We start from the raw sequence: 20,574 nt of genomic DNA on the forward strand, positions 1-20,574 counted from the left end.
TTTAATTTCAATCTATAAAGGCTATTTTTTCTGACCCCAACATAAAAAATGCTAGCTGATTTATAAAATGTGTATTGATTAGATCTGCTGGATGTTTCTTCATGTTTGCTTTATGTTATATATCTGGTTAAAAAGGTCCTTTTGAATTTATTGTTTTTTCCCTTTCAAGCTATTAACTAATCTGAGGGGAGATACTAAACAGAATCTAATACTACAAAGAACTTTCTCTTTTCTTCCATCACTTACTTGTCTTATTATATTTAACTCTATGCACCTATTGATTTGTAAAAATAGGTTAGTGTCCATCATTATCAGACTTGTACTGATGTTCAAGTTTTTTGTCTCTTTCTACTCCATCCATCCATCCATCCATCCATCCATCCATCCATCCATAAACAGGGTCTCAACACAGCTTAGGGTGGCCTCCAACTTATAATCTTCCTATTTCAACTTTTGACGCGCAGAATCATAGGTGTGTGCCAGGCTCTGTTGAAGTTGTTCTTTATAAAGACAATGGGGCCCCTTTAAGGAGGCTGCCAGGTCTCTCAATTATGGCAACACTTAATAATTTGTTAGTACAAGAAGGTCCAACCTAATACAGTATTTTCCTGAACTGAATTATCATATAGTCATTTGCATTAGAGCATTTGTATTAGTTCGTGTTAGAAAAGACTAGTATTCAAAATTAAATCAGGTACTCAGGGTGTTCTGGTTCTTCATTGTTGTTAGACTGACTTGAAATAGAGAAACAGGAACTAAATTGTATATGTTTTTGCATATATTACATACACACTGTAAATATGTATTCAGAAAAAATTGCCAACTATTTACATAAATCATAGTACATATACATATGCATGAATGTGTATAATAAAAACTTATGTGTTCAGAAGCATGAATTCAAGTCCTTTAATTTTGCAACACAATACACCTGCCTCTCTCTTCTTGTGCTTAATTTTTCCCAGTGACAAACCTGCTTCCCTCTGTATTTACCCATTTGCTCAAACATAGAGTAAGCTGCTTTATAACAACCACCACAAATAAGCTTAGAAATAGTTCAATAATGAAATTTTTGCAATGAGATTGATATATAATTTGAGATTTACAAATGTTAAGTATATAAATTATAGCCTTGATAAAGAGATGTCAGTGTAAATCATACGCTTCTCAATATACATAATTTCCAATTAAGCAAAACTTTTTATAGCCCTTTCCAGATCCATTTCCCTTGCCTCCCTAAAAATGACTTGAAAGTATTTTTCATTTTTTATTAGAATGAGCTTGTCTCTTATGTGCAAGCAACCATGGACAGTATACCACTTGATTCTTCTTCCAACCAGCATTTCTACAAGATCTATCCAGATTCTAGGCTATGTAAGTTGTCAATTCTGTTGTATATTGAGTAACATCACAATTTTGTTTAACATTTATTCAGATGTAGATACCTATGTTGTGTCAAGATTTTGGCTATTATGAATAAGTTTCCAATGAGTAAGGTCTTTTTCTAGACATATGTTTTTATTTCTCTTGGAAAAGTACCAGAACAGGAACTGCTGGATAAAAAGGTGGGAGTATGTTTAATTTTATAAAACCTGCCAATTCTTTCCACTAAGCAGCTGTAACTCTAATATTTCCACCAAGCAAAGTCTGAAAGGTCTGGATTTTTTTCATTCTAAACATTCCAGGGCTAGTTTTTATTTGTTTGGGTAATTTTACTGATTGTTAAAGAAACTGTTTGTTTTTTAAATCAGTGACTGAGGTTTTAAAAATCAACAAAAATGATGCATTTTTAAGGATTCCATGTAATTTGAAAATCCTATTATTATGTATACTGACATTTGTAACTGTGCATTTTCTTTATGAAGTGACCCTTGAGTACTAAGAGATGTCTTGTGTTGCCATCACTAATTTGTTCTTTAAAGCTTTGTTTATTAATGCTACTTGGCTTTTGGTCACTTAGTATTATTTATCAGACATGTCTTTTTCTATATTTTCACTTTAGAGAGAGCAACCAGTACACCTAATTGCTAAGCTGTCTTTCCTGCCCATATCTTCTTTTTTCTCAAGTGAATATCAAGTGCTATCAACAGAGTTCTGGTGAATAATTTTTTCATTTCTGCTTTTTCCCTCCATTCTTTTTCTCTAAGCACTTCAATATTCAATTACATTATTTTCTGGTTTGTCTGTCTCTCTCAATTTTTTAATTGACAAATCAAGTATTTGTCAAAGTACTGCTATTCTGTGTGGAAAGTGTTTCATTTGATTTTCAAACTGTATTTAGAAAAAAATAATTACCTTTTTTTGTTTCTATTACTGTTCTGACAGACATGCTTTTCTGAATAAATAATGCAATCAGAAAACTGATAACAAGTGACATTATTTGTAGTCAGTTAATACTCACTTCATCTGTGAGTTCACCAAACACTGTGATGACATCTATTAAAAGGCTGGCAGTGTAGAAGGACTTGATCATGTTTCTGGAAGAGAAAGGGTATTCTAATTTAAATTAACAAACAAACAAACATCGAAATGTAGTCATGTACTTGTAAAAAAATAACATTTAAAAACACTGAAATTAATGTTTGAAATAAAATCTGTTCCAAGAACACAAATGCGAGTCCATTGCTAGTATTATCAGAAGCCACTCACACACTCAAAGTAAATGCTGCAAGGTTTATTGTGGAAGTTTTTTTTTAGGAATGTCAAGCATGGCCTGAATCTCTATCAAACCACAATGTACTTCTATGGTTTTAAATACTATAATAATGACTAATAAGTCAGCTAAATTGGCTGGTATAGTATTCATTCTTGTTTTTGTGTTCACTTGTTGAAGCAGTTCCTTGCCATGCAGCCTCTGTTGGCCTTGAATGGTGGATGATCCTCCTATCTCAAAATAGCTATGTGCCACCACATCCAGATAGGCTGGTATGTTTTTAAATTTTACTGCCATCAGGAAAAATTTATTTTGACTATTTTTACTAAATGTAAAGAATGGCTAATTGGGATAAATTTACTGAGAAATAAGTTTGACATAGCTAAAATTAAAAAAACATTTACTGAGAAATAAGTTTGACATAGTTCCAAAAATTATTTTCTTTAAATAGAAAGGCCTACATCTGTAACCTAAAAATCATTGTGGATTTACAATTCCACAATATATAAACCATTACTTGGGTGGTCAGAAAGCAGTCAACTTTCTGACAAACTTGTAAAAGCCTTTGTATTTGCCTGTGCTCACTTACTTGTGAAATCGTCCAGCTCGATCTTCATTGTCCGCGTACAAGAACATTTTCAAGGCATAATTTTCCAAATGGGCACAACCAACTATTTCTTGAGTAACAGCTTCATTATCTCCCAACTGTTTCTTAAGCTAAAATAAAACCAGACACATAGCTCATGATTTGAATTCTCAGAAGGGTCTACTTATGCACAAGTAATTCTAATAAATACTTTAAGTAAATTACTTTACATTCATTTCAATAAAAGCTATAACAGCAAATCTATAAAAATAAAAATGGGTCTACACCAGCCTTCTATATCCAAACAAAAGCCTGATTCCCTCACAGAGTTGAAAATGTAGAGTTACAATTGATGTCTAAAGATGAAAATAACCAAAAATAAAAGACAACATTGCCACGTATCCTGGTGAATAATGAAAACCTGCTTAAATATTACCCAGTCGCTAACAACTACCCTAAAATGGAACTAGAAACTTCTCAAGCACATAATTTAAAATTTAACTTTGACCCATTTCAGTTTGTATCAAATATAAAAAGAGTAGAAGCATCACTGTGCCCTAAAATAGTGCCTTCAGAACAAGTTTAAACATGAGCTCACACCAAACTAAAAGTATACAGTGACAAACTCATTACCAGATTATTTTACACTTAAACAGGTACAGTCCAAGTCAACAGAACTTCAGCTATGCAGAATTTTAGTTTGCATATCCCTCCACTGCATATACAGCAATCTGAAATATTTACAATCACAAGAGCTTCTGTTTTTCTTGTCTAGGACCATTATATTAGAATAAATTATTTTCAGGAATATCAGATTCAGGCAACCATATTATTACAACTGCTTCTATTAGAGTCTGACTGGAGAGAGAGCTCAGGGGTTAAGAACATTTGTTGTTCTTGCAGAGGACATGGGTTCAGTTCCCAGCACCCACAGGGTGGCTTACAATAATCTGTCACTCAAGTTCCAGGGGACCTGATGCTCTCATCTGGCCTCTGCAGGTACTATACACATGTGGAACATATACATACATAAAACCACACTCAGGTGTGCAAGCACACACACATACACATGTGATATCAGGATTGGCTACTAAGCAAGCTAATGTAAAACTCTAAAAATTAAAATAGAATAATTTAAAGATCAGAAGTGATGTATGTAATGTTGGAATTTAAGGTAATTTTGACTAATCTGATTCTGGAAAAGAGCAAAAAAACAACCAAATGCACATAATTTAAAACAATTTACTATGTTCAAGCTGAAAACGAGATTTAGTTCTAAAAAATTAGTGAGGATATGCCACTTCATCTTACTCTCATCAAGCAAAAAAATTCTGATAAAACCACGACATATTTGATGACTTTAAAGTATAATGCAAACAATGTATCACAGACATAAGCATTCATATGGATAAACTTACCTGACGTCATTTAAACTCCTGGTGAGTCTCTACATAAATGTGACGATGTGAACTGCAAAAAACCTGAGTTCTGCTCACCCTGAATTTCTATCTTACTTGTTATTAGTAGTGTGAAAGAGACATGTTCTGTATGGATGTCTGTACAAACTCACTTCTATGTTCGAAAGTCATTTTCCATCTTCCCCAGCAGCATCTCTGCTGTAGCACTCTAATTCACCTTACAACCAAGGAAGCAACACTAGAAACCAGGAGACAGTGACAGCCAGTTAGGTACAGGGGGCACTATAGCTATGGTTGCCAATTACCACGAGGCTCTAAGTTTTTACCTTGGACTGGCCCTTTCATATGAAGAGTAACTTTGGAATAATAACGAAAAGCAACCAAAACCTTAACACATTCTGGACTAATATCAATTATTTAATTTTAGTATGTATGACTGTTATTTCCTTAAGCGAAATAATGCAAGTGATCCAATTAACATATTCCTAACTAGACAGTGTGCCCACAGCTGTCAAAGGACTCAGATGTGTGCGTGACTCCCTCACTGTTTTGCCTTTCTTAAGAGATAAACTAGGTGGTCTAGTTGGCTTTTCTGCTGCTGTGATAAGAACAATGACCAAAAGCAACTTGAGGAAGGAATGGTTTATTTGGCTTGCATTTCCAGGTCACAATCCATGTTTAAGGGAAGTCAGGGCAGGAACTGAAGGCAAAATTCTAGAGTAGAAACTGTGAAAGAATGTTTCTATCTGGCTTGCTCTCTGATTCTCTTAGGTAAGTTTTCATTCACATCCATTTGCCTAAGGATGGTATCACCCACAATGGGCTGAGACTCCTGCCCCAATTATTAATCATGACAGTTCTTCATAGAGATGCCCACAGGCAACTTTGGTCAAAGCAATTCAACTAAATGTCCCTCTTTTCAGTGACTTAAGTTATAACAAGTGTCAATACAAACTAACCATAAAACCTGAATAGCAGGGCAAAGGATTACTAAGACTATTAATGGTGGGCATTGCATTCTTTATTCAATAACATCTAATCGAACAACTCCACTTTCCCTCAAGTGACCTGCACAGTAACCTGTGAAGTTAAACCTTGTTGAAGGGTCAGCGTTGTTAGCTGCCACCAAAACCATCCACCAAGTATAGGAGAGTATGTGGCCTGACATTAAGAGGAAGGGAAAGAGAATAATTGGTACCTCTCTCTTCATGATTCCTCTCACTAAATAGCCCATTTTATTACAGTAAGAGCTATTAGAATTCTTCTATCAACAATCCACATGATTATGTTAAGGGAAGCAAGAAAGGCCTTACTACTTAGGAAGGGATGAGCAGAAAGCCCTCTATAATAATGTGGATGCAACAATAATTGGGCCTACTTTGTACCTGAAACTCTCCTGGATATGGTGTGGGTTTTTAAGATTCCTCATTTTTCTCCAGGTATAATGTGACACTGCTAAGTGTTTCTAGGGGAAGAACTGAAATAACAGAAAATACATGCACAAACATACAAAATCAAATGCCATGTAAGACATCCAGATAGTAAGTTATTAGTGTGTAACTTACAGCTTCTAACTGATCCATTAGCTTTGATAAAAATTTACGACATTCAGGAGTTTTGCTATCGATCTTCATTCCAGTTTGCATAGCATATAAACGACCTACACAGAAAAGAAAAATATGTTGGCTTTAAATTTCTATACTTTAAAAAATCATCCATTAGTTATTTAATTAGGTCCATGGTTAAGAACTTTACAACACCCATTTGTGAGGATAACTTCCACTGGTTAGGATATAAGCGGATGACACAGAGACCTGGAGCTGGGGAACAGCTTTGATTTTTGGGAAAATGTCTAAATCACGAGTCCACAGCTTTCTGATCAATTTTAGCTGCTCGATAATTTGGTATTTTCCTTTTTCCATTACCCCTATCTCACCATCCTTGTATCTGGGCTTTGACAGTTGCTGCTCTTGAGGTAAGCACTGCTGACTGGACACAGGAGTTGTGCTTACTGCAGGGCTTGTTTTTTTCTTTGCCCCTGGGGCTCAAGAGCCTTTGCATCATATCCTGAGTAGAAAAAACACCTAAGCATTCTGTTAAGCATACAAGCTAAGGGAACACCACTCTTGTTCCCAGCAAATGGCTTGTGAACTTCGTCTTTACAACTTAGCAGCTGCACTTGTCCTCTCCTACATGCCCTTTCCAGAACACACAGCAAGACTGGGAACACAGATCTTGAGTATTCTTGTCTCGAGTTTTGCCTGTTGAAACACGCCAACAACTCTGCTTTCTTGGCTCCAGGCTTTACCTTTTGTCCAGCTTCCTGGATTTTTTAAAGCACCAGCTTATGAGATGGGAAGCAGCTGAACTTCAATACTTCAAATATTTCTTTTAAGTGACTGAATATTTAAAATACTTTTTGACTAGTAAGAAATTCAGAATTTGTATAACTTTAAAATAAAGATTAGATTTCTTAAGGATTTTATTTATAAAAAACACAAAATCCTACCTAAAAATGCAACACAGGCATCATGTTAAGACATCTTTACAAGCAAGGCCTTCTTTTTCCATCATGTTAAAAAACAAATAAAAAACTAAGTAGGCCCTATGGTGTCAAAAGGATATGTAATTTAATTGGTGAATCAAAACATTAAAAGACAACACAAGACATGACAAGACAAAACAAAATAAATAAATATAATCCCATGTAAAGAATGCTTGCCAAATTAGTGGAGCTGATAGACAACTTGGGCTAGGGTGGTGTCAACAGAGGCTTGAGCTGAAGTTTATAGGGAGAGCTAGTTCAGTCATTTCAATGTACTTTTTCCCTTTAAATAAATAAACCCCTTTAAAAACTAATAAAAGCATTTGAGATAAGGCTAAAACTGAAGCCCTCTCTAACAAACATCCCAGTTTCAACAGTTTCCAGTGTGGAGAACTAGAAATGTTTATGATGGTGACTTTACAGGATCAACATACACATAAAGTCTGTAGTGTCTCCTCCTACACACTCAGCATGTCCCAAAGATGGAAGGGCTACTGTTTCACAGCACACATGGCTTCTAGCAAATACACACTGGGGCAATTCTAAAAGTTGACTGTTATAATTAATTTTGTGCTACAGTACTGTCCATGCACATATTTACAAGTTCCTTGGGTTAGAGAAAAAAAAATGAGAGGTAGCATTCTCTAGTGCCATTTGCACTGAGAGATACTTGAAGGTGTGCTTTAAAACAAAGTACCACTATATAGTTATTTCTGTGATATATGCAAGCACCTGTATTTCTTAAACTCACACAAGCTGATACTGAACAAAATCCTGTCAATCTAGGGATTGTTTCTTGTTGCATTTCCTGATGACTAAACTGGCATTACATATCTTCTAGATATCTTGGTATTCTACTTCTGAATCAGGACTTCTTTCAATATTAAAATCTCTACCAAACATGCTTTCTTTGTAATAAATTAGTCTGAAGAACTATTGCTTTTGGCTTTCTTTGGGAGATGGGGAGGAAGAGGCAGAGATTAAAATTGGGGTATCATGTTAGGTGAACATAATACCATCATCTTTACTTGAGATTAGATAGACAGAAATGTTCTTACCCAAAGACACAATAGACTATACTTCTCTCTTGTCTCCCAAACCCCAAAATTAGTCCTATTGTTTAGTAACTTGTCCAGGGCGTTATCTGGGAAGACTACCTTTGTTAGTCTTCAACGACTCTGACCTCTATTAGAGTATGGTTGAATACTATCTCCTTGTTAAACCACTTCTATTTCTTTTTAGTTGGCCAAACTTGGGTCTATTTTATTTAAGTTCTTTTGTTCTTAAACTTGAATTCTGACCACTTTTTTGATGAGCTGCCCATGTCCTCTTACAGGGCTTAGTGAGATTTCTTCTTACGAGTCCATTACAGAAGCTCTTCAGATAGAAATATGTTAGCTATCAATACTTTGGGCACTCTTTTAAAAATCACTTATATTTGTGACATTCTTCCAAACGAACCAAAGTTTGGGAACTTCTTTTATCTGCACATTTACAATTCAGCTAGATGACTTTACTGGTTTTCTTATTGCTTAATTTTCTAAATTTAACTCTATCTTATATTCTACCTTTAAGTGAGACATAGTTGAAAATCATTTAATACAGTACCTTTTCTTTTTTAGTGATCTGTGATTCTTTAATATATTTTACTTTGTATACTTTCTACCTGTTTGAGTTTGTTGAAATCTTGGATGAATGCCTTTGTAAATATTATATGATGATGTCCTTAAATGACATTAGCCATTTTGTCTCCTAAATTTAATCCATGTTTTACAGTATTCTTAAAGTTACTTAAAAGACATTAACTATCTTTGCGCTTATTTTTAAGAGTAAGGCTTCCACAAGGAAGGAATCAGTTCAATGCCAGTGGCCAGGCCAGACTGCTTACATTTTCCCCAACAGTCAGCATCCTCAGCTAAAGTGGAAGCCTCGGTATGCACATGAGCCTGGGTCAGCAAGACAGCTGGGATGAACTGTGGAAAGATCTAAAGACATCTAGTGACATTTTAATCTCGGTCTTCTAAAATAGTTACTTTTATATATTCATTTAAAGTTACTACAACAATATGTAGTTAATAAATTATAGACAATATTAATGAAGACTGGTGTTCAATACATATTTTTAGTCCTACGGGGTAGATGAAAAATTTTATAAGCCCCCTCCTCACATACTGCTTCAGACTTGGCATCTACATAGTGTTTCCTCGGTCCCCATGCTTTGTTCTAACTGAAACCTGCCATCACTTCAGGGCATCAGGACTGTAGTCCTCAGGTAACCATTATTCTTTAAATTCCCCCACAGATTGCCTATCTGGGATTTACAAATTCTGCTGTTATCTAATTTTAATCTCTCGCCAGTGTCTTCCCAACTCTTTCAGGCTGCTATTGTCCTCTGTCACCCAATATTATCATGTCTGCAATGATCTGTGGATCTCAGGGTCTTTCTTTGTCCATCCAGCATACTCCTGAAACTTTCCTGGTTACATGGAGTCTACTGTAGCAGAGACTGCTGGGTGCCTTCTCCAATGCCTGCTTCCCAGCTTTTTGCTATGCAGACATGTATGCACTTTGAAATGAGCATTAAATTTTGCAATGCTCAAAACAAAAGTATGGCATTATATAAGAGCCAAATCTAACTTTGCACAACTAGAAACTGCTGGGGGAAGACTTTCATAAAGTCTCCTTCCAGCCATAAATGGCAGGGCAAGACCTCACTTTCTCACTTCTTCCTTGCCATCTAGAGCACTACCACTTTGTAACTCAACTCTAGTGTTCACATCGGACTATATGCAAGCTTTGCAATGTGCTAGTGCTCGCTCTGAAACTACACTAGCTTGAGGCCTAGTAACTTCCTAGAGATTCACTGACCATGTGTACTGCTAACAAGTCTTTCTTTTAAACGGGGAGTAAATCCTTATTTAATTGGATTACTAGTTTGAATTTTCTGTAATAAGCAAGGCGATCTAATTTAAATGTAAAGTGGCATGCTTACTGACCTCTGCCCACACACTGTCATCCCACAACTCAATTACCATCTCCTGCTGCTATACACAGGGGAAGGAAGTCTGTCAAGCACAGCTCTATGAATGCAATACTCTGTTCCTCTAACATTTAACTATTTGCACCACTCCAGGCTTCCAGTTCTTGAGCATCTTTCCACTTTTAAATTATATTCTGTCTTCTTTCAGGTATCTCTGTAACCATATTTAATATTAGATTGCATTTTTCTTTTAGTTTTTTTAGATAAGAGTCTTGCTATGTATGTCAGGCTGGCCTGGGACTCCCTCAGTACGTAGCATCCTTAATGTGGTGGGACTAATAGCATCCTTAACGTAAAATTAGATCCTCTCAGACCCTAATTCGACATTTTTGTATTAGTTAATTAATTGTCTTATAATTTGAAGTTTGAAATAAGCAATAAAAGATACATTCTCCAATACTGATTTAAAAACAAAACAAAACAAAGACCTTAAGTCTCTGTATGAAAGAAAATTAGAAAGTATCTTTTGCCATATGGATGGAAAAAAGGATCACTTTCAAACAGATGTCTAAGACAAGCAATTCACTGTAGAAACAGAGTTATAATAAAAATCAATGTGCAACCTTGAAAACACCTATAAAGGTAGAACAAATGTGTGTGTAGCTAAAGTCACCTACAAGAATATTTCATATTGGAATTTCTTTTAGGAAAGCTGGATAATTTAATTGTTTCCTGAGTATACAATATAATGACACGTTTCCCCTACTTCCACATACACCATCACCCCCACTCTTTTCCAAATTCATGGTCTCTTTTTGTTTGTTTTTATAAATAAATATTATTGGATGATGAGTAATGAGGTATGTTTGCAAAAGGATTAAGTACTTTCCATTCCAACTTTAATTTAATGTGAGGCATTCAGGAGACAAACATCCGTGACTCATGAAAGTGTGCATTATTCAAGGTTCCACAGATGCTGAGCAGAAAGATTCTAACAGATCTTGCTTATCCAAGAGAAATGTAAAAATGCCTAACATAATGTAAGTATAAAATTTTAATATGTACGTATGTATGTATACACCCATATACACAACAGTGGAGAATAAGGTTTTATTATATTAAAAGAATATGGCTTTGAAATACTAGGATATATATTGCTATTAAAAAACAAAATTTATTTTTTTATTTATTAAAAAATAGAATTAAAAATACTATACTATTTTATGTGTGTACCTGCTGTATGCTCAGAATTATCATTTGTGCAGCAACTACTGAGTCAAACACTGAACTATATGCACCATTTTTATAGCAGGTATAATTTTACTACTTCCCAAAGTAAAACTGCAGTAACAGTCTCTTCCCCTGCCAATATACACAGTTTGACCACAAATGAAATCAAAACAGTGAAGGAACAAGGAAGTGAACAAGGAAGGCAAAAAACAATGAATATCTACTATAGAGTATACATTCACCCCTCATCAAACAAGGATTTTGCAGCTCCTGTCATGACACAACTACTTTCGATGTATCAATTAACATATCTAGGTTTTAAATACGTACAAAAGCATACTCACACCTCTGATTACAGATAGTAGCATTGTGCTGATGCACAACAGGCAGCACATGGCAACTGATTACCCAAATGACATCATCTGCCACACTGGGTGGAGCAGATCTGTACTCTTAAGATACTTTTACGGCTGAGGCAAGAGAACTGCCAGGTTCAAGGTTGGCCTGTAAAACTGAGTGATTTCAAGGCTAACCCAGGCCTTAGAAAGATATACGAACAAAATACCTAAAATCATTTCCTAACAGCAGAAACAACAATCCATGGTATCTAGAGAAAAGACACAAGCATGGAACACCTAAAATCAGCCCAGCACTGTGCATGAGGCACATTCTAAACTCAGAGAAAGGACAACAGTTCCAAGCAAGGACAGTATGTCTTCTGGTTGAACTGAGAAAATAAAGAGTTCACTCTTAGGAGCCTCCCTTATCCCAGGACTCTGTCTCTTCCTGGAGATGCCCTCCACCTCACCACCCCTGTCAGTTGCAGATCTCCATTTATTCTCATGGCCATCTGGCCATCCCTCCTGTCCCTCCCCACACCTGATCCTGAACCCCCATTTCCCCCCATTCCCCTCACCATCAATTTCCTCTCAATTCCCTCCCTCTATCTGTCTCGAGAAAGGAGTGGGGTGGGGGGAGGACTGTGGGAGGGAGTGACCAGGAGGGGGGGGCAACAAGCACTATATAAAGTGAATAAGTAAAATGAATAATTAATTAAATTAAAAACAAGAAGGACAACAATAAAGAAAGAGTTCAAGGAGAAAGAGGCATTTGTAAGTTGAAGGCCAGAGTAATGACCTGGAGGAACCTATACAAAAAGAAGTCCATTGATCTGCACAGCTAAACACAATTGAAATTGGCCAAACACTACTACAGGTCTGTGCAGGGGAAAACTCCACAGGGCCAAAGAACTCACAAAGGCTATGTGTCTACCTCTTCCTAAGCATACACACAGTGCTAGAATATATTTATGTTCCAACTAGACCATAGAGAGTCCTGGATATTTACCCAGGATATTCAGGAGACTCTGAAACCATACTTTAGTAGTGGGGCAAACCTGTCCTAAACCTGTCTTTTATTCATCCTCTCCAAAGGCTACTGTACCCATGCTCCCTACAGAGCTAGAAGCAACAATGGTGACAACACTGGGTGACAAACAACAGAACAAAGCACAAAAGGCCAAGGAACCACAAATACCTTGAATATTGGCCAGATCAAATCTCTTCAAAGTGTTGTTGTATGTCAAAGCAAGAATTACTAATCATACAGGTGTGAGAATATGACAAATAAAGCAATAAGCCAACATAAATGAAGGAAATATCAGATGACAATCAAATACTAGGAAACTAATATTAAAGCATTTAAAGGAAAGCTAATAAAGAGAAGAAACAGAAATACACATAAAGGGACTCAAATATAACACCTAGAAAAAAATTGTCCAAAGTGAAAATTTTCTTGATAGGATTAGCAGTACAGTATAAACACAATAGCAAAAGAGAGGGAAAGATAGAGAGAGAGATGGAGAGAGAGGGGTGGGAGGGAAGAGGGAGAGAGGGAGAGAGGGAGAGAGAGACAGAGAGACAGAGTGTGTGTGTGTGTGTGTGTGTGTGTGTGTATGTGTGTATGTTTGTTAGTAAGCCTTAGAAATAGCATCAGAAACCACCCAAAATAAAACTGGGAGAAATCAATCTTAAGAAAAGAATAAAGACAACCTAAAATCCAGCCTCTGTTGGTCCAGGGAAGTGTCAAGTGTCTAGCTTACATGTGACTAGATTCCAAATGAAGGGATCCAGCCAGAAAGGTGTCCAAAAGGAGGTGAAGGAAAAAACAAACTGTCAAGTTCAGTACACTGCAAGTGCATCTGTCAAAAAGAAAGGCTGAGGTGAAAGCTTACTTCCTGCAATAGAGGCTGAAATAATCTCAGCAGAATGGAGTAGGAAATGACAGAGTTCTGGGAGAGAAAAGGAATGTCATCATTCAAAAAGGAAGGGAACTGGTAAAAATGGTACTTATGTGGTCAAACACAGGAAAATATAGCTTCTCACTTTGTAAAACAGAATGGTTAAAAAGTAAAAATGTAAAAAATACAAAATAGAAAGTAATATAAAATACAGGGTGTATAACATACGTATGAACACAATACCAATTATAGGCAAAAGGTTGGAAAAATCAATAAATACTTTATGTATAAAGTTATATAGTGTATGATGGTAGACTGTAATGCCTTAATACAAATTTTACAATGGTTATTAATAAATAAGAAATACTTATTAATTATATGTATTATTTGAAGAATGACAGAATTCTTAAACAAAACAAATACTTGAGAGGACTGAAGAGCTAGCTTACTGGTTAAGAGCACTCTAGTTGTTCTTGTAGAGGACCTGGGTTCTATTTTCAGCACCTACATGGAGGATCACACACTGTAATATCAGTTCTAAGTGATTTGACGCCTTCTTCTGGCCTTTGCAGGCACTGCATGCACATATGACACAAGCAGGCAGGAAAACCACTCATTTATACACACACACCCTTGCCTCCAACCACACCAAAGAGCACTCCAATTATCTGTCAAAGAGGCAGAAAAAAAACAAAAACAAAAACCAGAAGACGCAAATACAACACTCTTGCTATCAATGTTGTATTTGTGTTTTCTAGTTTTTGCAAGAGTATTTGAATTCAAGAATACTAGTAATTAGTAAAACAAATGATCTACCCCAATTAAAATGGCAAAGGATATCATAACTAAGTAAAAATATAAGACTCAAGAATATATGTTCTTCAAGACTCCAGTGACCTGGAGTAATAGTAACTTAAAGATAACTAACATTAAGTGAGTATTTAAGAATTATATACTTAATTCTATACCCCATTTTTTGATTGGGTTGTTTGGTTTTTTGATGGTTAGCTTCTTGAGTTCTTTCTATATTTTGGATATTAGCTCTCTATCATATGTGGGGTTAATGAAAATTTTTTTCCCCAATTTATAGGTTGCTGATAGTCTTATTGGCTATGTCTTTTGCCTTAGAGAAGCTTTCCAGCTTCATGAGGTCCTATGTATCAATTCTTGATCTTAGAGCATGAGCCACTGGAGTTCTGTTTAGGAAATTTCCTCCTGTGCCAATGAGTTCAAGGCTCTTTCCCACTTTCTCTTCTATTAGATTCAGTGGATCAGTTCTTGATCCACTTAGACCTGAGCTTTGTGCAAGGTGACAAATATGGGTCTATTTTCATTTTTCTACATATCAACAGCCAGTTAGGCCAGCACCATTTGTTGAAGATGCTTTCTTTATTCCATTGTATATGTTTGGTTTCTTTGTCAGAGATCAAGTGGTCATAAGTGTGTGGTTTTATTTCTGGGTCTTCAATTCTACTCCACTGATCAACGTGTCTGTCTCTGTACCAATATCATGCAGTTGTTATCACTATTGCTCTGTAGTAAAGCTTTCGACCCTGAGATTCTACCTTACACCAATTAGAATGGATAAGATCAAAACCTCAGGGGACAGCACATATTGGTGAGGATGTGGAGAAAGAGGAACACTCTGCCATTGATGGTGGGACTGCAAACTGGTACAATCACTCTGGAAGTCAATCCGGAGGTTCCTCAGAAAATTGGAAATAGATCTACCTAAAGACCCAGCAATAGCACTTTTGGGAATATACTCAAAAGATGCCTCACCATGCCACAGGGGCACCTGTTCCAACTCATAGTGGCCTTGTTTATGATATCCAGAAGCAAGAAACAACCCAGATGTCCCACAACAGAAAAATGGATATAGAAAATGTGGTTCATTTACACAATGGAATACGACTCAGCTATTATGAACAAGGACATCCTGAGTTTTGCAGTGGATATTAGTCAAAACAAAAAAGTGCCAAATATCCAAGATAGAGCGCACTGAACTCAAAAAAGTCACAAGCTGAAGGGCCCATGTGAAGATTGCCTCAGTCCCACTTGGGAGGGAGAAGAAAGCAACCACAAGGGGGAAGGGAGGGATCTGGGAAGGAAAGGGTACGAGAACATGATCTGGTATTGGGTGGGGGAAAGGACTGAAATCCTTGAGGGCCAGCAGAAAGAATGGAAACATGCAACCTCAGGAGGCAGGAGGTTGGGAGGTGGGGACCCACCAGAATGTACCAGAGACCCATGAGAGATTCTCAGGACTCAAAGAGAGGAACCTTAGATGTAATGCCCTATATTGGGGAGAGGGAACTTGTAGAGCCCACCTCCAGCAGAAAGACAGGGCATCAAGTGAGGGATGGGGTTGCCATCCCACAGTCAAAGCTCTGACTCATAACTCTTCCTGTTGGAAAGAACTGCAGAGATGTAAATGGAGAGGAGACTGAGGAAAGGAAGGTCCAGCTACAGGCCCAAAGTGGGATCCAGCTCAAGGGGAGGCCCCAAAACTGACACTATTACAGAGGCTATGGAATGCTCACGAAAAGGGACCTATCATGACTGCTCTCCAAAAGACCCAACAAGCAGCTGAGTCAGATACAGATATTTGCACCCAACCAATGGACAGAAGCTGCTGACCCCTGTGGTTGAATTAGGGGAAAGCTGGAAGAAGCTGAGGAGGAGGGTGACCCTGTAGGAGGACCAGCAGTCTCAATTAACCTGGATTCCCAAGATCTCTCAGACACTGGACCACCAACAAGGCAGCATACACCAGCTGATATGAGGCCCCCAACACATACACAGCAGTGGATTGCCAGGTCTGGGTTCAGTCAGAGAAGATGCACCTAACTCTCAAGAGACTGGAGGCCCCAGAGAGTTTAAAGGGCAGGTGGGGTGGGGAGTGAGGGGTGGGGACATCCTTGTGGAGACATGGGGGCAGGGAGGAAGTATGAGATGTGGAACAGTTGGAGGGTGGACTGGGAGGGGAATAAAGTCTGGAGTTCAAATACATAAATAAATAAATAAATAAATAAATAAATAAATAAAATCATGTACTTATATAATCATTTAAAAGTGGTAACATCAATGTAATTAATCACAAAAATATTGTGAACCTGATGTTACTTTTGGCCCAAGATAATAAAGTACACACCTCCTGCCATCTGATTCTCAAAGGTCCTAAAACCATATGTCAGAGACAAGAGGGACTCTTAAACAAATAGTGCTGGGAAACTGGATAGTCAGATGTAAAAGTGTCAATCTCTATTTTTATGGCTCTGAAACTCAACTGAAAATGGATCCAACTCCCTAATCAAGGCCTTGAAATCATAGTGGAAACCCTTCACATTAGAGGCATAGGCAAAGACTTTTAAGAACAGGATTCAAACAGCTTAGGGAATAATATCAAGAATTGATCAATGTTAATTACATTAAGACTTCACGGCAAAGCAATCATCAAAGAGGAGACAAGAAATTATCAAAGAGAACAAAGAAAATCTTTGCTATCTATATATCTGGGACATTCAGGATATATAGAACTTTAAAAAAAAATCTAAGAAATAAGACAACAAATGTGTGTTGTTCAAAACAACTCAAGAGTCAATCCACAAGTAAAAAAACTTTCTCATTGTCAGTCATTGTGGAAGTGTAAGTCAAAATTACATTGAAGTTTCTTCACCTTATCCCAATCAGAATGGCTAAGACGACAACAAATGCTGGTAATTGTGGGAGTCACATTCATGCATTGTGAATGGGAATATAAAAAAGTTCAACCATCATAAAGATCAGGATGCAACATCTCTGCTTCCTGAGGAGGCTTCCTTTCAGAACTTCGAGGCTCCTGGGCTCCTGGGCTCTTATATCTCAGGATTCCCTTCTATTGGGACACTGTCCCATTTCAGAGCTGTGTGGTTTCTGGGTTATCTCGTCACAGGATAATCTTTCCTTTAGACATAATTAAGCATTTTTCGCTCAAAAGAACTGAAGTCTAAGGATGTCGTCAGTTGGCACATGAAGTTACAGAAGATAGCAGGTGTGAATTTGCACACGATTTTATGTTTTAATCACTTCGAACAAATACTATGTGTAATGATTATAAGTAGAAAGTTGTAAGATTAGTTTTTTAAGTATTAGAAAGATTCTAAAAACAAACAAACAAACAAACAAACAAAAACAACAAAAAACCCCAAGCATTATTTGACCAATGTTTCTCAAAGGTGGCAAAACAGTACTGTCTATTGCTTCTAGAGGGAATAGGAAAAACGTGGGGGTGCACTGTGAGTTATGGGCACATGAATACCAAAAGGCAGTGTTGGGTGTTTACCTTCAGTGTCTGCCACAGTTTTGTTTGCTCTTCTGTTTTGTTTTGAGCTAAGGTCTCTTAACTGAACCTAGAGCTTGCTGACCAGATAGACTGGCTGCCTAATCAGTTCCTGAGATCCACCAGTCCCTGCATTTCGAGTGCTGGGATTACAGAGGAACGAACACTGTCTTGTTTGGCTTATATGTGGGTGCTAGCAATCAAAGCTGAGTGGTCATGCGTCCATGGTACGCACTTTACAACTGAGCCACTTTCCCAGTGAAATCAGTGTGGGAGAATTGTCGCCACTTACAATGAATTTCTTTTCTTTTTAAAGATTTATTTATTTATTTATTTATTTATTTATTTAATGTATGTGAGTACACTGTTAGTCTCTTCAGACACACCAAAAGAGGGCATCAGATTGCATTGCAGATGGTTGTGAGCCACCATGTAGTTGGTGGGAATTGAACTCAGGACCTCTGGAAGAGCAGTCAGTTCTCTTAACGACTGAGCCATCTCTCCAGCCCCTACAATGACTTTCTAAAATGTGCTGGGCAGTCCTGTCAACAGAGAATTGCTCTTCCATGATGTCCAGCCCTCTTTCCAAAAGCAAACCATAATAAATTGAGTCTCAATAAACAAAAGCACCCCCCAACCTTAATAAGCCCCAGGACAGAAAAACAAAAGTAATCATAACAGCTAAATGAAGCAGACTAACAAGCATGTCCACTGAAGCCTACTATAGACAGTCCGCTGCTGTTCAAAAGGGATGCAGGTTTTTACCTCTGAGCAGTCAAATGTAACCATTATGAAAAGTAGGCAGTACCAACTGGCTTGAATTCTCTGGGATGGCAAAGAAGGAAATGAAAGTTGAGGAGCTGCACTGGCTCCATTCCTGCAATCCCAGCTTTTCTTCTGTAGAGCTTTATTTAAACAAAGAGAGTATTTGAATGACTAAAATGACTCCAGTATAGAGCAAAATACAGGTGCCCTTACACTTGCACAAATAAAAGTAATGCAATTATAATGCATGGAGCAAGGATTGGTCATTCAGTGTATTAACTGTTTACCTTTCACTGTCACATAGAGTTGGCCTATAATAATAAAAATTTTCAAAAAAGACTATGGTGCCAATTTATCATTTAAGTTCAGAAACCACAAAGATAACAAGATTCTTCCCTTATCTAACTCAAAAATCCATTTTTTTCCCTGTGTGATTAAGAACAAATTAATAATAGTTAATCAATCTTTAATGTTAATTTCCAAATTCTTTACCATCATTAGCAAAAAAACCCAACATTATTGGTATTTAAGTTAAACTTTTCTGCCTTTATATGTTATATCATATCCAACTAAAACAGTTGCAAGTATCCACAACTTCCTTAGGAACTACTTAATTTTTCTGTGATCACAAAAACAAATGGACTCTCAAGAAACTGTTCAAAAGGTCATTGAAGGTTTATGGTTTTACAATGCCACCCTCTAGAGGAATCCTTAAAAAGCCACACTGGAAAGTTCTTATTTTTAGTGACAGTGAACTTACTGAGAGATCTTTCTGGATTTGGCCTATAGCATCAAATGTGGTGGTGTCAAAATTGTTATAACACAATTTTGTTAGTGAGGACTCAAATATTTTCTGGTTTTATTAAAGAAAGGGCGGGGGGAGCACAGAGATAAAAGACCCTGCTACTTTTTGATTAACATTTGAAGCTCCTCACTACCTATGCCTTTTAATAGTTTTGATTTTAGGTTTTAATGGCTTTATTTACTTTTACAACATGAAATATGTCAACTTAGAGAAAGGAGAAAATGCAATCAAAAGCGACAATTCCATACATATACAAACATGCTATTGCTTATGAATATATATGAGATTCTTTGTCCTACATTTTCATAGAACTTGTCCTCCTATAAAATGCACTTTGCCATTTTTAACAATAATTTCTACCAGCAAAGCCACTTACTATTTTCATAGTACTTATTTATACATTTGTGATATATTTAACACATACACACACACACATAATTTGTGCTTTGAAATTTTATACCTTTATTTATAGCAAAGCTTGTGCAGTACTGGGCCCCGCACGTGCTAGGCAAATGCTCAAACAGGGAGGCATTTCTCTAGCACTATTTCCTTTCTGAGCAGCCCAGGCTGGCTGTGAACTCTTGATCCTCTTAACTATCACTTGACTGTCAGGATTACAGGTGTATGTTATGATGCTCAGAAAGTTGAGAATGTTAAGATCTTCCTGCATTTAGTGTTATCCACAAAAACTCACTCAGCTACATCAATGAAGACTTTAGTACATTTAGCTGCACCAAGTTCAGTTTTTATATTAAAAAATGGTACTCATTTTAACTTATACTTATTACTGATTATCTTAGTTAGTGTTACTACTGCTGTGATGAAACACCATGACCAAAAGCAACTTGGGAAGGAAAAGATCTATTTCCTTCATAGTTCATCACCAAAAGCATCAGAATAGGACTCAAACAGGACAGGAACCTGGCAGCAGTCATTGATGCAGAGGTCACAGAGGAGTGCTGCTTAATGGCTTGCATCTCATGGTTTGCTTACCCTGCTTTCTTAAAGAGCTCAAGACTACCTCCCAGGGAT

At 37.0% G+C, this 20,574-nt stretch overlaps 1 protein-coding gene across 1 annotated transcript in view; it reads right to left on the minus strand.

Moving 5' to 3' along the window:
• The window catches only part of Vta1 (vesicle trafficking 1), a 56,084-nt gene that overhangs the window by 30,152 nt on the left and 5,358 nt on the right, over positions 1-20,574 (minus strand). Inside the window, exons 2-4 of the mRNA XM_028779218.1 lie at positions 6,223-6,317; positions 3,243-3,370; positions 2,402-2,477 (exon numbers count right to left, since the gene is read on the minus strand). Of these exons, the coding sequence (XP_028635051.1) occupies positions 2,402-2,477; positions 3,243-3,370; positions 6,223-6,317 (299 nt within the window). The remainder of the gene's footprint in view (positions 1-2,401; positions 2,478-3,242; positions 3,371-6,222; positions 6,318-20,574) is intronic.

The sequence above is a fragment of the Grammomys surdaster genome, unplaced genomic scaffold (assembly GCF_004785775.1).
Source record: "Grammomys surdaster isolate TR1022 unplaced genomic scaffold, NIH_TR_1.0 348, whole genome shotgun sequence".
In the NCBI taxonomy this organism is placed as follows: domain Eukaryota; kingdom Metazoa; phylum Chordata; class Mammalia; order Rodentia; family Muridae; genus Grammomys; species Grammomys surdaster.